The sequence below is a fragment of the Brachycentrus maculatus genome, unplaced genomic scaffold, assembly GCF_059751285.1.
Source record: "Brachycentrus maculatus isolate JH-2025_06_01 unplaced genomic scaffold, ASM5975128v1 h1tg000173l, whole genome shotgun sequence".
Taxonomy (NCBI): domain Eukaryota; kingdom Metazoa; phylum Arthropoda; class Insecta; order Trichoptera; family Brachycentridae; genus Brachycentrus; species Brachycentrus maculatus.
This window is the reverse complement of record NW_028280926.1, coordinates 3045514-3069280: the sequence shown is the minus strand read 5'-3', so window position 1 is coordinate 3069280 and position 23767 is coordinate 3045514. Positions and strand designations below refer to the sequence as shown.

The following is a 23767-nucleotide window of genomic DNA, read 5'->3' as shown; positions in this document are numbered from 1 at the left end:
TTCATTATAGTGTCATTTTAATACCTGTCAATTCCCATATGAGATTTATTTCTTATAATAGTCACTTTCTTGAAGTATGTATTTAAATAAGTAAACGGTGATGTGTGTTTTTTTATAGTCAATCGTTAATTGATTAATTATTATTTTAACTTATATTTTTTATAACCGAGGAACAAAACATTCACAAAACAATAGCATTGGTAATTATTATTTGTGCCTGAAATTTTACATTAAATATAAATATACTTGAGAGAAATACACCTACAGTAACATTATTTACTATTTAATTTTTTAATAATTGATTGTTATCCTTATATGTATTAAAAATTGCTTATTTTAAATATACCAAAATTGAGATTTACGGTAGTGTATTTCTAAATTTCAGAAATAAGGTGAATATACATTTTAATTTATTTGAAACCAGTAACGAAAACCCACATACTCGGTTTTACAAATAAAGATTGAAGATAGAATTTTGCTAGCCATATTTCAAATTTTACATTCAGACTAGAATTTATACATTCCATATACATTCATAAATAAGTGTTATAGTTCCTTTTTATTCATAAAAATACAGTCATGATAGAATTGTAACGTAAGATAGGAAAAGCTCTAGTGAAACCTATGTATTCGCATAAATCGAAGACGACTTACTTATGAATCGTTACTAGATGTGGATTTTAGCAAAACCTGTTTTTAAAATTAAATACCTCGGCAAAGAATTTACTGCAATATCTGAAGAAGTATGTGATTCATAGTTTATAAAACTGATTAATGTCTATCTTATACTAGGGTAATAACAAAACGATGACAAAAACCTCCACAAAATGCTGGTATGCGATTTTGAGACCATTCTAAAAGTCTTTTTTTTCTTATTAAACTACGGAGAGAGATTTGTTCTGTTAAAATATATTGTTGACATTGATACAGAAATCACTATTGTTATGGTGCGTTTTCAAATAGCAGATCTAAAAAATATAAATTGGTAAACATAATCACAATCGAAAGTTTAAAAATTGAAGTACATATCGCTCACTCCTTTCAAGAACGTCATAAATCAAAAATAGACAATTTTCAGTTGCACATGTTTTCGGAATGCCCAGAAAATGTACTATATCCCAGCAAAAGCGGCATATTTTTAACTTAATATTTACCCGTTACAGGGCAGAAAGTGTTGTTTTTGCATTTTGAAGAAAAGGTATTGTTTAATTGTTTTTTCAAATATACTAAATATTTTTCAAATGGAGAAAAAACCTTCAGCTTTTACCTAAAAAGATCTGTTGCACAGAAAAAAGTTCAAAAAGTGGCTCCATATTTATTTTTAATATATTGTATTATAATATTTAACATTAAAAACGCTCTCCTGAAAAATCAAGTATTTTGATTTATGACGTTCTTGAAAGGAGTGAGCGATATACATGTGTCATTTGTGTGTTTTGCAATGAGCTGAGAATGGACGATGTTATGAAAATGGTGAGTGACCACCGCAGTATTTTTTCTGGTACCTGCATTCCCTCAAAGGGTTCAACATTTGACTTTAGTGATTCTTTACATTCGTTGGATTATTGTTCTTAAACCCTAGCATGATATCATCAGTGTAAAAACTATATTATCAGACCAACAGGAATATATGTAGTATGTATCCATCTTTCAATAACTTCAAAATAATTTGAAGAACATCTTTGAGAATTCTTTTATTCTCCCGCTCACGCGAGCATAATTTCACTTGTGATATTAGGAGTTACTTTGGATTATAATTTCTAGTTGAGAGGTTTTTTTATTATTGACGAATGTAGTCATGTAGTATTATTGTATTCAAAATTATGTAATATGTATATATGTCCAATTGTGACTACATTTGTAAAAATTGTGCATACCGGATTAGCTTCAAGATAATCATTAACTCGTTTGCTGACACGAGCACTGCTGGCAGTCCTTGCAAACTAACGCTACTGAATTCACCTTAGTGTAGCACTCCAGTACTTTTTGATCTCAATGTATTATGAGTAAATCAATTATGAAAAGGGATTTATTTGATGGCAATTACTTTAAAACAATTGTGTGTAATATTTAGAATTAATCTTTGTAATATAAATGTCATCTTGTGAGAATGTTTAGTTCTCAAAAACGCACTCGCCAAGAGAATATGTATATTGAATCAAGTGTTTATTTTCGAAATCCTATGTGGCCTTTAGTCATCACGCCAGGATAATTATTTCATTTAAATTTTCCCCTACCTATCGAATTTCTGAAATTTCAAAAGATAGCAATCTTATAAAAACTAAAATTTTTAACACTTATTTTTCACATTTGCATTTATCGTATATATTTTTTTAATAATAGATATTGCAATAATTTCTGCTTATTCATATGATTAAAACTGAAGGTATTGTTGAAATACATAGTAAAATAGGTTTCTATTTTGCTTATACTAAATCTATATTTTTAATAAATATAGAACTAAAAATATAAATAGTTGACGAGAATTTGGTGTGCCATTTTGTGCAATATGTGTATTTTAAAAATAATAAAAAATATTATGTAATAAATTGTTTATTTAATTATGCATATCTTTTATAAAAATACTTTGTTCTATATCATATCCCTTTGTTTTTATCTCAACACTTACCCGTGTCATGAACAGGTTGTGTATGTATTTGTAAACACACGATAGGCAGAGTTAAGTAAAAAATATTGAAATAAAACAAATTTTAGTAATATAAAAAAATATTTTTTATTAGTAAAATTAAGACAATAAAAAAAAGAATTTTCCAAACGCACAATATGTGCAAATTTCTTTTTACGGTTTTACATTAAGACAAGAAATATCTTTTGAGAAAAAGATAAGTGGTTTTTTTTTGTACTTTCACAGCTAAAATCTTAAAAATATGACACAAAGTAATACATACTACTATATTTAAATTGGTAAATTTGAAATTATAACGGAGTATTATTAAATAGTTGTAGAAACATATAATATTAAAGTGAAACATGAACAACGTAACATGTAATTAAAATCATATGATTAAAGGACAAAGAAATAACCTGCAAAGCCTGTGTTAGACTTGCAGATAAGAGAAAAGGATAAAGAAGGTAGGTATATATCAATTGAATATGTCAAATCCATTTTGACTCTCAGAATGAAAGAGTAAAATTGCAACAAAACTGTATTCCAAACACGGACAATAAATTCAGCCAGATCTTTTCAAAGGAACATTTTGATGTAAAATGTCACACCACAGTGTTTCGCAAGGACAATAAGAACTCTCTTACATTGGGGATAGGTCCGCTGTGTTTCGTCGCGCAGAGTTTCTTGAAGGAGGAGATCAAGTTGGCTTCCTGCTCCATCTGGATGGATATCTGGTGTGCCCTGGTGGTGATGGAGCGGCTGATGCCGGCGAGTCGCGCGGCGTTGAAGCCGTAAGACTTGGGACAAGCCCCGTCCGACAGCTTGTACATGAAGGTCACCGTTTCTTGGGTCACGTTTTCGGCATTATCCGCAGCAGACTCGTCAGTTTCCACCATACAGGCCTGAAAGGATAAATACAATAACTTGCTACACATTGCCGGGCGCCGTGGCGTAATTGGGTAGACGCTCGACTGCCAAACTAGCGTTGCGGGTTCGATTCCCGCCAAGTGCAAAATGAATTCATGGAAGATTTATTTTCTAATTAAAATATAACTTTGTTTTTAAATCACTATGAATATTTTATTATAACATTATTACATATAATGTCTACTGGTTTCCAAGCTAACCACTTCTTTTTCTAGACTGATCAATACTATAATAGTACTAATCGGTCTTGAAAAAGAAGTGGTTAGCTTCGAAACTGGTAGACATTATAAATAATTAAGTTAGAATAAAATATTTATAGTGATTTAAAAATAAAGTTATATTTTAATTATAAAATGGAATGAAATGGAAGTTATTGCTTAAAATATAAATTAGATTTATTTTCAATTGGTCTGGGTATGTATTTGTGTTGTATTTTTCACATTTACCTTCCCTATCCTTACTATCCTACCTGCAGACAAGCCTCTAAAGTGGGGACTTTGCGGGTTATTCTTTTTAAAAAAATATTGTACTTAAATTTTAACTTCATAAAGTAAATGCAGCAGGACCTTTATAATCCAAACCTCCGCTAATCCGAACACTTCTGTAATCTAAACGCCCACTCATCTCACCCGTGCTTCTAACGAAAATCTGTGCTACCACCAACAAAGCTGGAAGCAGTAACAAGTATTCCCCATTCAAGTACGGTGTCTACCTTACATGCCTAGAATCCAAAATTCAAGGATTCCTACCCCATTGCATTAGCCTCTGCCTATCCCTGTAGTAAGCGGCGAGACGGTTAGTTATATATGTACTGCGTCGGATGGATCAGTCCTGCCTGAAGCATCAAGTGCCAGTCCAGGTATTGTTAAATTTCCATTATAGTGAAAATATGATTTATATTAATTTGTAACCCCCTGATGTAGCAAGACATGTAAATGTATGATAGATAAAATGTGGAGGTGCTCACCAAAATGTTACATTTCTATTATAAATGTAGTAATCGGGAGTTCTAGCTTGTAAAATTGTTACGTTTTGGTGCAATTTAATGATTTCATATTGGTTTAACACAGGATTGGTCACGTTTTGTCGCAACTTTAAAAGATTTCGATTGAATACAGTAAAAAACAGATTTGCATTTAAGGATTTTTTGTGTAATATGCATTGGTAATGTGACTTTTTGGTGAGGACCTCCACAAATATGATTAATGGGAAAATATTTACCATGTGTGCTAGAGCCACCTCGGCATTAGCCTTGAAGGACTCCACCAGCATGTGATAGTGCGTGGAGAATATGGTCCTGCATCTCCTGCAGCACAAGTCGTCCAAAACGGCTGCCGCAATAGCTGTCCCGTCATATGTTGATGTACCGCGACCTTAGGAAATACGTAATAAGACCTTATAACTATTTCATCTTAAAATTATAAAAACCATTGGAGTGCTAAGATACAGATTTGGCATTTAATTTGTAGAATTTATGTATATATTAAATACTAAAATCAAAATTAAATTTTTGTGTTTTTAATAATAAAATATAATTTAGTAAACTCTAAAAATCAGTGTTTGATTTCAATTTTAATATATACATAAACTAAGATGTTTCTTTGATGTTTGCTAAAATTGCTGAAGACTTGTAAAAATGGTCCATTTCAAATTTAGTGGACATTGTGTAAGGGCAAAAGCAGATTTTAAAAAAATTTCCATTTTTCACAAAAAATTAGTTCAATTTGTTTGGTATGAATATTATTGATATATCGGAACTTTAGAAACGCGCGCACTACGACACTACCTCCCAGCTCAACCGCCAAAACGCACTGGCTTTTGTATATCGACGACCGCGCTTTTGGCAAAGCATACCAGAGTCGATATATTGATTCTTAGCTCTCTAAATGGTCAAGCATGAAACATTTGTGTTTACTCAATGCGTGCTGCCTCAAAATAATGCGGTGTTATTTACATACATTGTAAATTACACAGAGATAAGATGAGCAACCTGAAGGGGATTACTATATTTATTATTATTCTTATTATTATTATTTGTACTGATCTACTATTTTATTCTTGCACATAAAATAGGAGAAAACTTCATATTGTTCTTGCCGCGAAACAATAATTTTGCAAAGACGATGAATTACCAAGTTCATCAATGAGAATTAGGGAATCCGTTGTGGCGTGCTTCAATATGGCTGCAGTTTCACTCAGTTCCACAAAGAAGGTCGACTGTCCCGTCATTATGTCATCATGCGCTCCCAGTCGAGTGAATATTCTGTCCACTACCGTCATGGAGCACTCTGTAGCAGGAATATGACAACCCTAAAACAATAATGATTATGTTATCTACTGTATCTGTTTAAAGCGATTCAGTTTTTATTTAATCTATAGTTATAATCTATCTACACACGTCCGCCTCCGTAGTGTAATGGTCAGCACGCTCGGCTACCGTTCTGGAGGTCCCGGGTTCGATTCCCAAGGGGGGTAAAATAAATATAAGTAATTTTTTCACTGTCATATTTATTCAATTTTACCCTGGACTGGTACCTGAAGCGGAGGGCTGATCACCTTTCCTTCATGTGTAAACGATCAAGATAACACTGCGTTTATATGACGCAGTGCCCTATGCACCATTGGGGTGCGGATAAGGGTTTTTATCTTATCTTTATCTTATATCTAATAAAACCTACCATTTGTGCCATGATAGTCAGCAGTCCCAGCTGGCGCATGAGGGTGGACTTTCCGCCCATGTTGGGTCCCGTGAGGAGGATGAGGGATGCTTGCTCCCCCACCCCGAGGTGCGTGTCGTTGGGGATGTAGTCATCCATCCCTTCACTCTCCTTGGAGGCTATGCACGGGTGGCGCCCATCACTGATTGATATGAATGGCTGAAAAAACATAATTAAATCAAATATCTACTAACGAAGGATTAAACTAACATTTTGAGGATTTTACATCCTCAAGAAAAGTTAGATTTTGAAAAAAGTTTGAGAAGAATTGAATGTAAGATTTTATGGATATTTTTTATTAACCGCCTTAAATATACGAACGTACGTGATACGGGCATTTTTTTCTGGGCCAAAAATATTTAATACGTACGGGATACACATTCCGAACCAGACAGAGAAAGAGGGGACGTGATAACGAGAAAGTACATCAGTTCCATCCTAAATGCACCTATTATGGCAAAAATTTGTCAGGATGAATACAATAATTTCATAATTCTGTAGATAAAAAAGATATTTTTGTCCGTGTCTCGGAAAATAACCCATGAGTAGGGTGGTTAACATACTAAGGATGGGAAAGGTATTTATACCCGTTCAGTCGATTGATGCTTAATGATGGGAAGGGTATTTTTTTTCTTGTGCACCGGCCACATTTCAAAGTCGAGAAAAGAAGGATTTATTTGATGTTTTTATATGAATATTATGTACCAATCTCTTTGTCTAAACTATATATTGGTCTAAACTACATATATGTACACAATTATCATATCCTGTCACCAGTGGGTCGCAGGTGTAAAAAAAACACCTGCCGAAATGCGTTTACTTGATTCCAAGAAAAAACCAAAATTACCTTAACATCATCATCGGTGACAAATTTAGGAATGCACATATCACAGGACTGTAGTCGCGTATACTCGGCAAGGGAAATTATGACGTCCAGTGTTGCGATACACGATATGGCCTTGTACCATATCGCGTGGGACTGACTGAACTTCTCAAAGATACGGCGACTCAGATCTTTCAGAACAGACTGGAGGTGATCTTCAGCGGCGATCATTCGGGCCAGGAAATCCTAGCAAACAAAAAATGGATACATAATGATGAAATGAAATGGAGAGAGTACACTCACCATTGTACTCTAACTAAAAGTTGAATGACCAATCAGAAGAAAATTGAAAGGTCCTAAAAAAAAAAGGCCGCCTTCATGTTATAGTAGTGCGTTGTAATTGGCTACCGTCCTAGAGGTCTCGGGTTTGATTCCCAGGGAGTTATATATTATTTATCGTTTAATTTGTAGAACTTTAACTTTACATCAAACACAGATTTTTTGAGTCTACTAAGTTGTATTTTATTAACAAAAACACATAAAAAATTAATATTGTGACAATTGTTTCCCTTGTAAGGGTATTATCAAACGAATGTCAAACAACAAACATTCGTTTGATAGTGCCCTAACAAGGCAAAACAATTGTCACAATATTAATTTTTGTTAATAAAATACAACTTAGTAGACTCAAAAAATCTGAGTTTGATTTCAAATTAATACATGAGTTATATATTAGTTATCTAAAGGTGGAGACTGAGGGGAGCATTTCGTCGTAACATTGCTCGCGGCGAGCATCACCGAGCATCCGAAACCATGGATGGAGCGCTCGGCTCGCTGTACTGACTATACGAATGCTCGCATCGTAATGTGTTACGTTACGACGAAATGCTCCGGTCAGTCTCCGCCTTTACACTAATATTTATTTTATATCACCCTGGACTGGCGCCTGAAGTGTAGTACTGATTAACTTCTTCATGTATCATGTCAGGTCCCCCCCGAAGCAGGTGTCCCTGTCTTGGGCAGCTCTAAACAGCACCTCAACTGATCTGATCCCCATCCAATCTCTTATATTCTGGAGCCGGGAGATCTGCCTTCGGCCCACTCCTCGTCAACCCTCAATTAGTAGCAATAGCTCGTACTTCTCTCCTCTAAGCGCATGCCCCAGATAGACACCTTCCGGACTTTGATATCAGTCAGCAACTGTCTTTCTACTCTTGCTCTTAGGACCACATTTGCATTCCTGACCATATCGGTCCATGGAATGCATGAGGACTGATCACCTAGCCCTTGTGTAATTAAAGATCCAAATAACAACGCGTAAATGAGATGCAATGCCTTTTGCACCATTCAATTCAAACCCTAATCCGCACCCCAATGGTGCATAGGGCACTGCATTATATAAACACAGTGTTATCTTGATCATTAACACGAAGGAAAGGTGATCAGCCCAGAAAAAATAAGCTTGCAGTCTAAGCATAAGACACCTATAGGGCCAATTTGCGATACTCCTGACAGTTATTGAAGAAGTTGGTTTCATCTAAAATGTTGAGTATGAATGATATTGAAAAAATAAGTACCTTAGTATCTGATGTGCTGTATCTCTTAAATCCTTTTCTCGTTCCTTCAAAAGTATAGGAGCTGCCGGCTCTTGAACATTTGGATTCTGGAACTTCTAGTTGGAATCGCTTTTTATCTGTGCCAAAGTAAGTAACCTGAAATACATCATATGATTTTGTAACAAAATAGATAATGACTGTTGAAATGATTAACCATTGTCAACCATTTTATTTCATTAATCATTTCAATAATCACTTCATTAACCATGACATCAAAACATAAATCATCCTCTCCCAGAAAAGCTAACTTGTATCAGAATCCACAATTGTTTAATATATTCTCTTGCCCTTCAAGAAGAACCTTCTACCTCGTTGATTGTGATTTTATTATTTTCATAAAAGATCATTTTTAAATACATAGTATTATACATATGTGTATAAATGTATGTATCTACATGTGTGTGTTTTTACTTCTTTTCACTTTTAGTATACTGTTATTTCTTTATATCATTAATATTAAGTTCTTTTTTATTGTACTTTAAATAATGTATATATCATATGAACCTCAGAGGCTTGCACTCTGTGTCTCATGATTTGGAATAATGATAAATAAACAAATATCAAATCTATATTTTCCTCTAGTTTCTTAATTACCGTTAAGTCGGCAAAGTGGTTGATTAATCTTATAATAGATTTGATAAGGACGCGGATAGATTGGACAAGCATTACCTTGCAGTTGAAATATTTCTCCTGTGTCCTCAGATAGTCATCAAGTTCCGATTTGATCTCGGCGATGTCTTGAATGGCACCGTCATACTCCGAGTCAACCCCCTTCTCGGGCAGGATCGTGCCCTCTTTCTCCGCCAAAGCGCGGTCGAATGCGCCCTTAAATACGCAAATGAAAGTGTCAGAAGCCAACGTTCAAGTAGGCACCAAAATCACGATGCAAGTTAAACAAGAAAAAACAACTGAAGTGCAAATTTCACGTAACCCTAGATTTTCTAATAATTTAATATTGCACAGATGTAAAACAACAGCAGCGTTAAACCATTATACGTACGTAGGTAAATTATTTTTTAATAAACTTCCGGAAAACTTAAAATCTATAAAAAATGATCAAACCTTTATAACTAAAATAAAAAAAATATAAGACTCACCCCTACCTAGACTCCATACCAAGGAATATATATATTTTTTATTTATTTTAATTTACTTTGTTTATAAAAATAAAAAAATTGTAAAACGAACTCCCTCTCTAAACATAAGTATCTACTTTATAAGAGAGGTAGAACCGTTATATTTGAAATGTATTGTATATTTATCAACTATTTTGTACTACTTAAATACGTATTTTGTAAAAAAAAAATTCAATAAAAAAAAAGTGTATCACAAAATATAAGTAACTAACTAACCATCGTATTATTTATTGATTCGGCATTAACTTGGAATGATGCGTTGATTATTTTAAAAAATTAAACACTTGTTGAATTTTATTTCATTACACACGACTAGTTTCGAAAACTAGTTGATTTCATCGACATTTCTTTTTGTAATCACCTGTCGATAATAAACAAGTGTTTATTTTTTTTTTTAATAACTAACCATAACGCCGCTTTGCTGCAGAAGTAGGCAGAGAGAAAGAGCACCTTACCACTCAGTATATGCAAACAATTTTCGCCTGTTACACATTCATGGATCTCCTCATACATACCTGCTGATTGTTCCGACTACTACCTAACCACTTTGGAAATACTTGATAATGTCAAGTTTTCCTAAGTCTTTCTCTGTTCCTATTTCTAACTACAATCGGCTAAATTTATTTTGCTGTTCATTCTTCATTCATTTGTTTCACATGTCCAAAGCGTCTCAACACACCTTTCTTAATATTATCGATAATGCTATCATTATTAATTAAATCTTCAGCTCAATTTTATCCTGTCCCTTTTCCAGGTATTTATATTAATTTACAAATGTGATATTTTGTAACTGTAATGGTACAAATACCTTAAAATGTATTTATGTAACTGTTCTGTAAAATTTCCAAATATATAAAATAATAAACAAAGACTTAATTAGTGTACCTTGAAAAATTGGAGAATCTCAACATAGTCAGGGTACTGGCCATCGGGAGAATATTGCGTTATCCTCTTTAGCAGGGTTGATTCTGTGCCCTCAAACCTCTTCATCACGTTGATGGCAGCTTGAAAACCATTCAAGATGGATATGAAGTCTATAACCTTTTTCTTTGAATACGTCTTCATTTCATACATTATAGCCCTTGAATCCGGGTGGTTCTTGGATCTGCTTAAATTACCAAGAGCGTGAATCCTAGAAATTAATTTTGGTATTAAGAATTAAACAATATAATAATTTGGCCATAATATAAGGCACCCACCCAGGCCTGCTTCTTACAATTGAGGGCATGTGCGAAGGTACAAACTACAGAGCGGCTGTCCAAACTCAGTAAGGGACATTTTTTTGTAGTACGTATTTTTGCCTTTTTTGGACTAAGTAGATTCTACTTAGTCCAAAAATGCATAAAAAATGTACTACAAAAAAAATGTTCCCTTACTGTGTTTTAAGTTTGGACAGCCGAGAGGATGACCCCACTTAGACTACATGGACAAAATTATCTCCGAAATGCGGAGGATAGAGACGGGTTGACTGACCATGAAAGAAGCAAACTGAACATTCCACAGATTGTAACCCACAAAAAAGAATTTTGGTAATTAAAATATAACTTTGTTTGAAAATCACTATAAATATTTTATTATAACTTAATTATAATTTTACCGCTTTCAAAGCTGAACACTTCTTTTTCAAGACCGATTAATACCAATCTCAATATTAATCGGTCTTGAAAAAGAAGTGGTCAGCTTTGAAACCGGTAGACATTATAATTAAGTTTTAATAAAATATTTATAGTGCTTTTAAACCAAAGTTATATTTTAAATATAAAATGGAAAATCAAAAAGTTATTGCTTCAAATATAAATTGTAAGAATTTTGGTATTTAAAATGTGATACGTATTTGCCTAACCATATTACAAAGTGACCTGACTTGAAAATTTATAGTCTTTTTTGCATATCGTGGTTTTTATTCATCTGTGACTATTTTTGGGTCCCAATTTGATAGTCACGCAGAAACAGATTAAGTACAATTCTTTCATTAGTTCATTCGGCAGTCACTTTGTGGTAAAATCTAACTAACTAACTAACCATCACGCCGCTTCTCCGCAGGGGTAGGCAGAGAGAATCGAACGCCACACCACTGTCTTTGCAAACATTCTTTGCCTCTTCTACATTCAAGCATCTCCTCATACTTACCCGACGATTATTACGACTCCTGACCCGGCCGCTTTCAAGTATTTGACATACCTGATTGTGCCATTCACTACATTCGCCTCATAAATTTGTTTAACCGTTCTTTCATCACTCATACGTTCCACATGTCCAAAACTAAAATCTATCCATTTTTAAAGCAGTTTACCGAGCCAATAGAACCCGATAAAACATATGATTATGAAAACATCTAATTTGTATACTTGGTGAGTAGTCTCTCCATATCCGGGAGAGTGTTGAGCACGGCTCTCACGTCCTGCACAGCGGAATGGCTGTCCAGGAGACAGGATATGGCCGCCTGCCTTTCTTTAATCAGGTCTATGTTGCAGCTGGGATTGCACACCCATTGCTGGAGAAGACTGGAACAATTCACATAATATTAACGTAAAAATAATCAAGTGCAATAGAATATTAGGCAAGCATAAATAATTAATTTATAGATTTGGCGTTTAATTTGTACAACTTCATTTTACAATGATTAAAGAAAACACTTGTTTTTATACCACTTGAGTTTTATTAAAGACTACTAGTTTCAGAAGCTAAACTTCCATCATTCAGGTCTGAATAATAACTCAGTATAAAACAAGTGTTTTCTTTAATCATTGTAACATGTCTTACCACAAATTTAATGCCGAAATAATTAATAAAATAACTCCATTTTAATTTATAAATATTGAAATTAAACGCTGATTTTTGGAGTACTAAATTGTATTTTATTGTTTAAAAAACACATAGCTCACTCCTTTCAAGAACGTCACAAATAAAAAATCGTCAATTTTCAGTTGAGCATGTTTTCGGAATGCCCAGAAAATGTACTATATCCCAGCAAAAGAGGCATATTTTAAACTTAATATTTACCCGCTACTGGGCAGAAAGTGTTGATTTTGAAGAAAAGGTATTATTTAATTTTTTTTTTTAAATATACTAAATATTTTTCAAATGGAGAAAAAACCTTCAGGTTTTACCTTAAAAGATCTGTTGCACAGTAAAAAGTTCAATAATTGGCTTGATGTTTATTTTTAATACATTGTATTACATTTTTAAACTTTAAAAACGATCTCCTGAAAAATCAAGTTTTTTGATTTATGACGTTCTTGAAAGGAGTGAGCGACATGTCAAACATTCATTTGAATATGCCATAACAAGGCGAAACAATTGTCATAAAATTTATATTTAGGTTTTTTTTTAACAATCAAATACAATTTAGTAGACTCAAAAAATCAGTGTTTAATTTTAACATTTAATTTGAGTGTTTTATTACCATACCACAATGTTATCAATGCTTTTAATATACAAAAAATATTATAGTCACCGTTTTCCCATTGGTGTTGTGCAATTGTCCAATTTGGACAAAAGCGAAGAGTCGCATCCCAAAATGTGCAAGTTCTCGAGAGTGAAAGAGTCGAGTACCATGTGGGCCGGTCTGGTGAGAGCCTTTCCAGTTTTAAGGGACTCTGTTTCCATGTCGGGAGGAAAATACGGCTGGAATCGTGCCATCCCCATTACCTTTGAAAATATGAAGAATTTTTATTATTTATAATTTATTTATTTCTGTCGCTGCAAATTAATAACGTTTACTACAATACTTTTATGAAATACATATTACGGAGGAATATAAAAATGAGCGTCTTCTCACCTAATCATACAAGGAAAGATTGAGGGGCGAAGAACTTAAGGACGCCGAAGGACATCATGGCTGAAAAACCTACGACAATGGTTTGGCAGAAGCACCGAATCTCTGTTCCGAGCTGCAGCATCAAAATTTAAGATAGCTGATCTTCGTTAGTAGTGGCACAGAAAGAAGAAGAATATAAATGAGCCCATATCTACTATATTTTTTATTGATATTCTCATTTTTAAAGTCAAGTTGTAGTAAATACATGTCACCAGGAGGGGAAGGCTAATTACCTGTATATCGAGAAGTGTACTGGTGAGATAATAAATACAAGCGCCTAGTGATCTTAGACACAGAGTCTGCTTTTCTGCAGGTGTAAGTCCTAATCTGTCACCTGAAACAAGAAAGTATTGTAACAGTACTGTAATGTTATCATTTACCATATGGTACCGCAGAACTGATCACCTTGCCTTTATTTGAAGGCAAGGTGATCAGTTCTGGGGCAGTATTAAATGAATATTAGAGTAAAAAACTTTTTTTTTTATTTATTTATTTTATTTTATTTTATTGATTTGGCGTTTAATAAGTAGAACTCCATTTTTAATTTATGTATTAATTTTAAATCAAACACAGATTTTTTGAGTCTACTAAGTTGTATTTTATTGTTAGGGCGTTATAAACGAATGTCCATTCGTTTGATAATGCCCTTACAAGGCGAAACAATTGTCAGTATATAAACTTTTTATGTGTTTTTGTTAATAAAATACAACTTAGTAGACTCAAAAAATCTGTGTTTGATTTAAAATTAATACATAAAATAAAAAAGTTATTTTTATCTTAACCCCCTTGGAATCGAACCTGGGACCTCCAGCGTGGTGACCAAATGTGCTGACCACTATGCTATGGAGAGAATCTCGCTGCTAAATTGAATTTTTGCCGAAAAATTGTCCACCTCCATATTGTAGTAATCAGCGCTTTGACTACCGTGTTGGAGGTCCGGGGTTCGATTCCGAGGGGGGTGTCAAAATAATTATGTGTGATTTTGACTCTCATATTTATTTAATATCATCCTGGACTGGTACAAGAAGCGCAGGGCTGATCACCTTGCCTCCATGCAATTAATAATCAAGATAACACTGTTGCTACGATGCAGTGCCGTATGCGCCATTGGGTGCAGATAAAGGTTAACAAAATAAAATAAAAAATATGGCCAAAATGGTAAATGTGTTTAATTCAAAATTAAACATGTTTAAATGTTAAAATGTGTTTAATTCAAAATTAAAAAAGTAAACATATTTTAATTCAAAATTATCAACGTTTCATTTTATGGATTTTCTTTTTGATGACTTCATCCAAATTCGTTTTAAGTAAAATATGGGTAAAACCGAAAAATAATCTGAAAAGTGGTTTTAGTATTTAAATACAACTACAGATCGCAGTACAAGTGCCATTTTAGAAATAAATATCACCGGGCTTTAGTTATAAGTGCGGGCGTTCACGTACGCCCATACTCCTTTGAGGAAAGTCCATGTACGGTCACACAGACAGTAAGCTAAGTTGCAAGATAAAATAAATCTGGGAACATACTATCGTTCAGCATAGGCTTCAATCCTTCAGGCCACTTGACTCCATCAGACTGCAGGAAGTACTTCTCGGCGAGGACCTTGAGAGTTTGCTGAGCGCTCCAGAATTCTTTTTCGGGGATGAGAGTTTCTCTCCGAACGGTTGGACATACGCCTTTTAGGATATCCAACGTTTCACTGGTGATGTTGCCTCGTTCATGAAGGATCTGGGATGAAAATAAAGAATTACAACTCCATCGCATTAACCGTTATAGTGCTAAGAGTTGAATTTTCAACTTTATAATACTACTTTTAAATTGTGGTAGGTCAAATTTTGGACTCTGGCATGAGTGTGTTTTAGCGGTTGACCTTAGAGGTTGTTTCGCATTGTATGTGATTATAGCAATTTATTTCATTAATTGTATTGACAAATTGAGACATTTTTATTCATTTTTTTAATTGCAAAAATTTAATCGCTTACAATGTCAATGTTTTTTATTAGAAAAATTACTAGGGAGTAAACTAAGGCAGTGTATTTTGTGCGGTAATAAGGTCGGAAGAGAAAATCCACAAACGAGGCTCGTTTGCACTTGCTGTAAATGGGGAGTGTTTGTGTGGAAAAAAAATTATTTGTGGATTTTTTTTTTGTTATTTCTTATTTCTTTCAAAGAAATAAAATATTTTAAATAAATACAATATTCAGTTAATATTCAAAATAAATTATTATTATTTTGTATATGCCATAAAAATAGTCTGTGGTGTAAATATTGCTTCAGCATTATTCCTACAGTATGGGTAAAAAAAAAATAGCACTAAAACAGTTAAACAAAATATATTTGATGATTGATTGGATTTGGATGGTAGTGCCTATATACTAATCTAGTTGATCATACAGATAAGTATCTAGGCACGATCATACTAAAAAAAAAATTAAATCATTCAGGTTACAATACCACAATAGATATTACAACAAAGTGACTGCCAAATCAATTAATGATGATATAAGTGCATAATTTTAAAAAATATATATATATATTTAATATGCTTGTAGCTTACAAGAACTGGCGGATGGTGAGCCAGGGTTGTGAGAAGTCGGGAAGAGAAGTTGTCATCATCAAACTGGCCGAGGTGGAACTCTCCGATGGACGTATCTAGAAAGCAAATCCCGTATGTGCTGCGCCCTTCGCCGAGGTACTAACATAATGTTACTGGTAATCCGGTAAAATAAAATCAAAGGGTAACCAACTTATCTGATATTTTTTCAATTATACAAACAAAAAAAACAGTAGCTCTTAAGAAAAGTAAGGTTTTTTTATGTTTTTCATTACAAAATATAGATTTTTTTAAATATGATTTTAGCATTTGCTGTATTGAAAGAAAAAAACCAAAACTATTTACTTTGTGTAACATCCAAAATAAAATGTAATGTAACCATCAAAATCCACAGAGTTAAAAATAAACAATGTTTAATATAAAGAAAAGAAAATGGAAAGGTGAAATTTTACAAGAAACTTAGAATCAGCGATGGGTGACCAAATAAAAAAAAACAAATTGAAGAACATCTTTTAAATACAACTTCCTTTTCTTGTATTAGATCTGAAAATTTGTTTATTGTTTTTCAAGGAAGAGCCTCCTGTAATGTTGACGCCCAGCTATCCTTCCATCTCTTTAGAATATGTTATGTCTTAATTTGGTTCTTGGATATAATCACTTACAGCTAATCACCCCAATCGGTGTACAAATTTAGTTGCGTATTGCATATTTCTAGCTCCTGATATATTTGACAATTTGGCATAAAAAATGTAAGATAAAAATAAATATGTACCAAGAAAAAGTAACAAATATCATTCCAATTGGGTAACCGATGGTATCAGGTAAATCTATATTTGAAACAACTTTTTTAAATATTTTCCAGCAATAATATTTACAGGTTTTTTTTTGTTTAGAAAGAGAAGTATTTATGTTATTACTGTTACTATTGTAAGAATGTAAAGCAGTGTTATCTGAAAATGACAAGTTCACATAATAGCTAACCTGTTCTGAAATGGCCATCATATAGCTAGCGGAAGCCTCGAAAGGTCCACTGTCTACTAATCCAATCACTTCTATTCCCTTGCATGTCACTTGGCACACCTCTCTTTTCACGGCTTTGTCCTTCACTGCCACTAAAATATACAGAGCATGTTACACAATTATATTTCCATTTTGGTGATTTTTTTTAAAACCTTTTTTTAAAGGTTTTAAAGATGCATTCAAAGATTATTTTTAATGTACTTATAACCTAAAATACTTACAAGTAAACAGTGTCTTTACTATTCATTATAACAGACTTACATTTATTATTGCGTTCTTGCAGCATATCCGGAGTTTCCGTTTGTTCCACTCTTGCTACCTTAAATCCCTTTTGTACAAGAGAACTGGCCATCCTGGAATATGCACTCTCTGGAAATCCGGAATGTGCAAATTCTCCCTAAAAATAAAGAACAAATTTAAATATATATAAAACCCTTATCTTTACCCAATGGTAGGACACTGCATCGTATACAAGCATCATATTTTTCTTATTATTTTTGATACATGAAGGAAAGGTTATCAGCCCTGCTCTTCAGATTATTAAACAAATATTAGAGTGAAAAAATACTTAAGTTATTTTGAATCTAATTGAATTTTGAACCCGGAACCTCCAGCACAGTAGACAAACGCGCTGACCATTACAGTAAAGAAGCAAACTAAAATATTTATGTAATTTATACATTTAATTTAAATTGAATTTTAATTCAATATTTATATTCTATATTAAAAAAAAATTCTTAAATTCTTTTTTTGGGTCTGCTTTTCTGTATTTTTTACTATCTTGTAATTTTCTAAATTAATTTAGTTATAAACAGTACAATTAATACCTTCATATATGAGAATCCAAGTTCATTAACACCAACGGCAGCATCCATGTGGAAAAGTTCATAAAATTTGCCAACTTTGAAGAACAGAACACAATCATAGTGGGCTGACTTGATGTCCCACCACTGTTTATGGGCCTGTCAACATGAATACGGTAAATTGGCATACAACTTATATATCACTACTTATGCATATATAAAGTAGATCATAATACAAAGTATAAATCAAAATTATTTATAATAATTCACTGTGTTCAATATATCACTAACAATCACGAGATGCTGACAAGCAATTGTCAACACGCTAAAGTTGTATTAAAAATATGAAATAATATGAAACTTCTCTTCGTAAATACTAGTATACACTGTTCTCTTTGTGTGTAGTATTCACGCGCAACTCATGTTTAAACTCGCTTCAAAACAAGTGAGTATAATCACGAGTCGAATAAGAAACTTCTGTTCGCAAATACTAGTATACACTGTTCTCTTTGTGTGTAGTGTTCACGCGCAACTCATGTTTAAACTCGCTTCAAAACAAGTGAGTATAATCACGAGTCGAATAAGAAACTTCTGTTCGTAAATACTAGTATACACTGTTCTCTTTGTGTATAGTGTTCACGCGCAACTCATATTTAAACTCGCTTCAAAACAAGTGAGTATAATCACGAGTGGAATATGAAACTTCTCTTCGTAAATACTAGTATACACTGTTCTCTTTGTGTAGTATTCTCGCGCGGCTCATGTTTATACTCGCCCCGAGACAAGTGAGTATAAACATGAGTTAAATATAAAACTTCTCTTCGTTAATACCAGTAGTATTCACGCACCGCGAGTCATTGTGGTCACTAAAGCTGAGTTTACACTCGCAAATTTTACATTCATACATGCAATTTAACTATTTATTTTTCATATATTTTATTCATTACACATTATAAAACATTGTATCAAAATTGTAAGGGGTATACTTTCAACTAAGAATGAGACTTTCAGAGATTTGACTAGCGCGTATGTCACACTGGGGGATATGTTAGATGTATGTGCCTAAAGCGTACGCCACAGCTAACGTGTTAATTGGGTGAAGAAAAGAGAAGAAAAATCTGGTGTAAGGTTATATATTTTTGACATACCGGCGTTTGTGATTTCTTAAAATCGTCAGGAACAAAAAGAGTTTTAGGATCGTAATCCGGATGGTCGGGTCTTCTTTTGCAAGCATCTCTGATTTTTTCCGGCTTCAGCCAATCCAAGCGGCAATGTGTCCAATTGTTGTTATCGGAGCCATTTACATCAGCGCCGTTTGCTTCAGAGAGACTTGTATTCACTGAACTGAAAATTAAATATTTCTCATAAATATTATTTAATTACTGTTTCTGTGGAAGCGCTTTCATACTATTATTATAAGGCTTAATAAAAGATATCTTAAGATAGAGAACGGAGTACTCACACTTTTTATTTTGATCTTACAATTTATTTATTTTATAGCTAAAATCAATGCATTTGAATAAAAAAAAAAAACATTTTAGTTAACATGATGAATTAAAAAAAATATATATTTAGACTAAAATATGTTAACACATTATTGAATATTGAGATCATTTTATTTTTTGTTTAGATTATGTATGCGAGTACCTTATGGAGTTTTTTGTTAAATTCTCCTCAGTTTCATACACTTTGCCGGTTTAGAATAATTTTTTTGTATCTGTTTTTTTTTCTTGTTTTAGACTATTTTTATATTTTTAATAATATTTACATATTTAACCTTAAATGATTGTTACTTTTAGAACATAAAACGCAAGGTGCACACTATGATAAAAAAAAAAGGTACTTACTCATCTAATTTGGAGGTATTTCTCTTTTTGGATTTGGCTACTGGAGACGAAGATGGAGATGATGACTTGGGTTCGAATTTAAAGCTGCTTTCCAACTTATTCTTGATGCTGCTGGAGTCTGTTTCATAAATAAAAAATACCAATATATATTATAAGTTAAATTAACGAGTATATTTTTATTCAACCTTCATTTGAGTGTATAATTGGCTTCGAAAAATCATTGAATCCAGTATTTTTGTTGAAAGATTCTCAGACATATTCGGAATTAAAATAAACATATTTTCATTAGCAAACCTGAAGTTTGATCCGTGTTTTCCGCATCAGAGTTATCAGAATCTTCCGACACGAGACGAATTCGCTTTCTTCTAGAAGTTACCGGAATCTCTTCGTCATCTTCTTCTTCTAGTTTGGGTTTCTTTAGGTTTGACTCGTTTTCAGAATCTACATCAGACTCGGTGGAACTCTGTTTTTTAGTTAAACCTGGAGAAGAAATAGTGAAATTATCTTCTCATATATCCCTTGTGTTTACGTATAGCATAGATATTGTCATTTGGTATGCAACACACTAGAGATATGAAACAAAATCAAGTGTAGGAGAGGCCTCGCATGATTACATTTATTTTCATTAATTGATTCGGCAGTCACTTTGTAGTAAAAATCTATCCATTTCTAATTTAACCTGTCTAGGAGTATGGCAGTAAATGAACGTCAGTGCGAATTTTCCTTACAGGAGTATCGACGTTAATGAACGTCGAGGTCCGTCTGTCAGTTGGTATGATGTAACTTGCACAGCAATGACATCTGTGGATATTTGTATGTAATTTTGTCATAATTAAAAAATATTTCGAATGGGTGTTTTTTTTATTAAATTATTTTAACATAATTTCTATCTTCATAATACATCGATTTAATGAAAGAAATAAAAAAAATTGTAAAAAGAACCCACTCCCCAGAGAAAGTCAGATATCAATTTTTGTACTCCGAGAAAGGTTAAGTTTCACTCGTAAACTTTACCAAGTAAAACTTAAACTTAAAATGATTATATTTACTTTATGACAACAGATGGTAAGTTGATTAAAGTTATTACAAATCCCAAATAAAAGTGAAGTTACTAAATTTACTAAAATTTCACATCTACATAGATGAAGCTTTCAGAATTTGAAGGCTCATATTATAAATTAACACGTTGACTGCCAACTATGAGATAACTCGTAGATTGCGTCCATTGCTAGGACGCCCACTAGGAGTTATCTCGTACTGTGTTTACTTGCCATATTCGAGCATCTACAATAAAATTCCGTGTATATCAGTGCTAATATGCATAGATGGCTTCTGGGAAGAGAACAAAAAATCAATGCTGGCTTACATGAACAGAAAATTTATTAATAAATGAACGGAAAATATAATTATGAACTATAATTAGAGTTTTTAATAATACAATATGATAAAATTAAATTGGCTTCTTAAACCGGAATTCTGAAAAGTGCCGTGGCAGTCAAAATGTTAAAATGGTTAATAAAAACATTTGCTTATTGTTGCACTTTTTTGTTACTTTTAATATAAATCATGTTAAAAGGACAATAATCCATAAATATATATTTATTCGCTTTATTTATATAAAACAATAGATACAAAACAATATACATAAAACAATGATAAATATCGAAGGTAGGTACAAATGGAGTATCGTAAACAATAAAAAAGTTCAATAGCTATGAAATAATAGTAATAACACAGGTGAGTAGATTTATTAGCAAAAGAAAAATGATATTAAATTGGAGTCAAAATCCATTGTAACATCGTTACAATTATAATGCACGCAAAAAGTCATTGAAGGCTATATAAGTAACAGAAAAAATATGAAGAAGAGAGATGTAGAGCCGTAAATTAATATCATAATTATGTTAAAAACAAACCTTTGGTCTTCCTTTTAACGTTGCCATTCGATACAGTTCGTAAAGGAGAACCGTTTACATTTTTATTTGATTCTGTGACGGACTTTTGAGGGGTCTTTGAGACCGGAGACTTCACGAAATAATTGAATAACGTGTTTGAAGAACCCAACGAACTATTTCGTTTCGACATTGCCAACAAATTTCATAAAAATAACACGATATAAACAAAAACGAGATATTTTTACGGAAATAATACTAAACAGCCGGCGGGCCGTCAAAATCTGCGTGTTCGCAGATTGGCGCCAATTGCGTATTTTATGTCAATAAAACCATAGAAAAAGTTATCGAACGAATATAATGCCGGACTTACAAAATCTATTTTGATTCTATATACAGTAGTTGTGGTTGCACTGGTTAATTTTAAATGGGGTAGGATGTAGTTTTTTCGTTACCCGAATTCATTCTAATTTGCGAAACTATTCATAGTCAAATTGTTTTTCAAATTCCTCGAATAGTATTGATATTATATTGAAATCACAACAATGAATTATTTTCTGTCTTTTTGTAAAGATCTTTAAAACTATCTGAAAACCACCATTACAAATATATTATTGTTCACGTTGATAGTTTCGTTGTTTTATATGTATTTCAATACTTACTAAATATTTTTTTATGAATTAAAACTATTTTAATTTATATGATTCAATATTTTGCAAAACCTCATTCGTTGGAAATAATAACAGCAAAGAATATTTTTCTGTTTGAGGATTGCTCTCTTGTTGGTATAAAAACTTCCTCTTTCTATAAAACGACATTTCTCCTTTATTGAATGAAAATGCCTTTTCATTTTAGGTTTGCTCCTTTTTCTATTATTTTTCCTCAAACATATTTATTTAATCCTATTGTATCAAGTGGTTCATTATTTTATTGATAATATCAAGGATACTTTGTCGAATATGTTTGGATTATTGGTGATCGAGTGATAGCAAATATTTAGAGGCATTTTAAATGAAGAATGAAAATATAAAGGAAGGTTACATAAAATAATTAAAATGAAAACACGTGTTTAAATAAAATATTTTATTTACAAACATCACTGTTACGATTTTGTGCTAAGTAACATAACTTAAATAGAGGTAAAATATTGTTAAAGTATTTGTTTTTACAATTAGATAAAGAACACAAATTATTAAAATTAGCGACTATTTTAAATATTTTCTTAGTTGAATTATATCTATGTATACAGAATTTGGTTTTACATTCATGCAAATGGCGAATAATGAGGGGCAGTTATTCATAAGATTGCAATAAATTTTAATTGTTATTTTCCATGGCTTCTAAAAATGCTAGAAATAAAAAATGTACAAATTATTTTTTGTGCGTATAAATCAATTATATTTAGACCGATATAGAGTAAAAATAAATGTTAATTTAATTATAAAACTGCATACTGAATATTTGAATTAAAACATACTTTTGAAGTAATTTAATTAATTAATTTAAATTAATCTTTTGAATAAAAAACTGATCCATAATTCAATGTTTGGCAATAATAAGTTAAGTCCACATTACAGATTTATCCCATTGTATTAAATAATTCACCTTTTAACGAAAACAATAATTTGTTCAACAAAAAACAGTTTTTAAGAATATATTTAATAAATGCAATTTTAATTTTTTTGGTACTGGTTTAAATAAAACACATTTATTTTACATTAAACATGATATTTTGTCTGGAATGGTTTATCAATAAATATAATCATTTTTAATATAAGATCATAAATGATATTTTTCTCCTTCGAAAATATGGTATACTACTTAATTGACAAATAAAGCATCAAATTATTTATAATATTTATATTACAATTTGAAAAACAATACCTTTGACTTCTAATATTATCACATCAATGAAATTAATATGTACAGATATCTAAGTACATTTTTGACTAGTGTACAAGTAACTTACTCTTGTTTACTGA

General features: G+C 32.3%; 1 protein-coding gene across 1 annotated transcript; it reads right to left on the bottom strand.

The window, feature by feature from the left end:
* Positions 1–2851: 2851 nt before the first annotated feature.
* On the bottom strand, positions 2852–22113 carry Msh6 (DNA mismatch repair protein Msh6). The gene is made up of 20 exons (XM_088262161.1): positions 21810–22113; positions 20188–20373; positions 19894–20011; positions 19195–19390; positions 18071–18205; positions 17505–17640; positions 17205–17335; positions 16227–16364; positions 15196–15397; positions 13902–14002; positions 13306–13499; positions 12197–12352; positions 10734–10980; positions 9382–9537; positions 8674–8808; positions 7121–7342; positions 6235–6432; positions 5689–5866; positions 4778–4929; positions 2852–3531 (listed from the first exon to the last, which is right to left on the bottom strand). Exons 1-20 carry the CDS (start codon positions 21976–21978, stop codon positions 3232–3234), a joined length of 3450 nt encoding a protein of 1149 aa, XP_088118287.1. The 5' UTR covers positions 21979–22113; the 3' UTR covers positions 2852–3231.
* Between the last annotated feature and the right edge of the window lie 1654 nt (positions 22114–23767).

What these genes read in the sequence shown, in the direction of transcription:
- Msh6 (XM_088262161.1), bottom strand. Translation starts at nt 21,978, where the DNA reads ATGTCGAAACGAAATAGTTCGTTGGGTTCTTCAAACACGTTATTCAAT. An exon ending in CGTTAAAAGGAAGACCAAAG is followed by an intron (nt 20,374 to 21,809) that starts GTTTGTTTTTAA and finishes TTTCTTCTCCAG; the next exon opens with GTTTAACTAAAAAACAGAGT. An exon ending in TGATGGCCATTTCAGAACAG is followed by an intron (nt 16,365 to 17,204) that starts GTTAGCTATTAT and finishes ACATTATGTTAG; the next exon opens with TACCTCGGCGAAGGGCGCAG.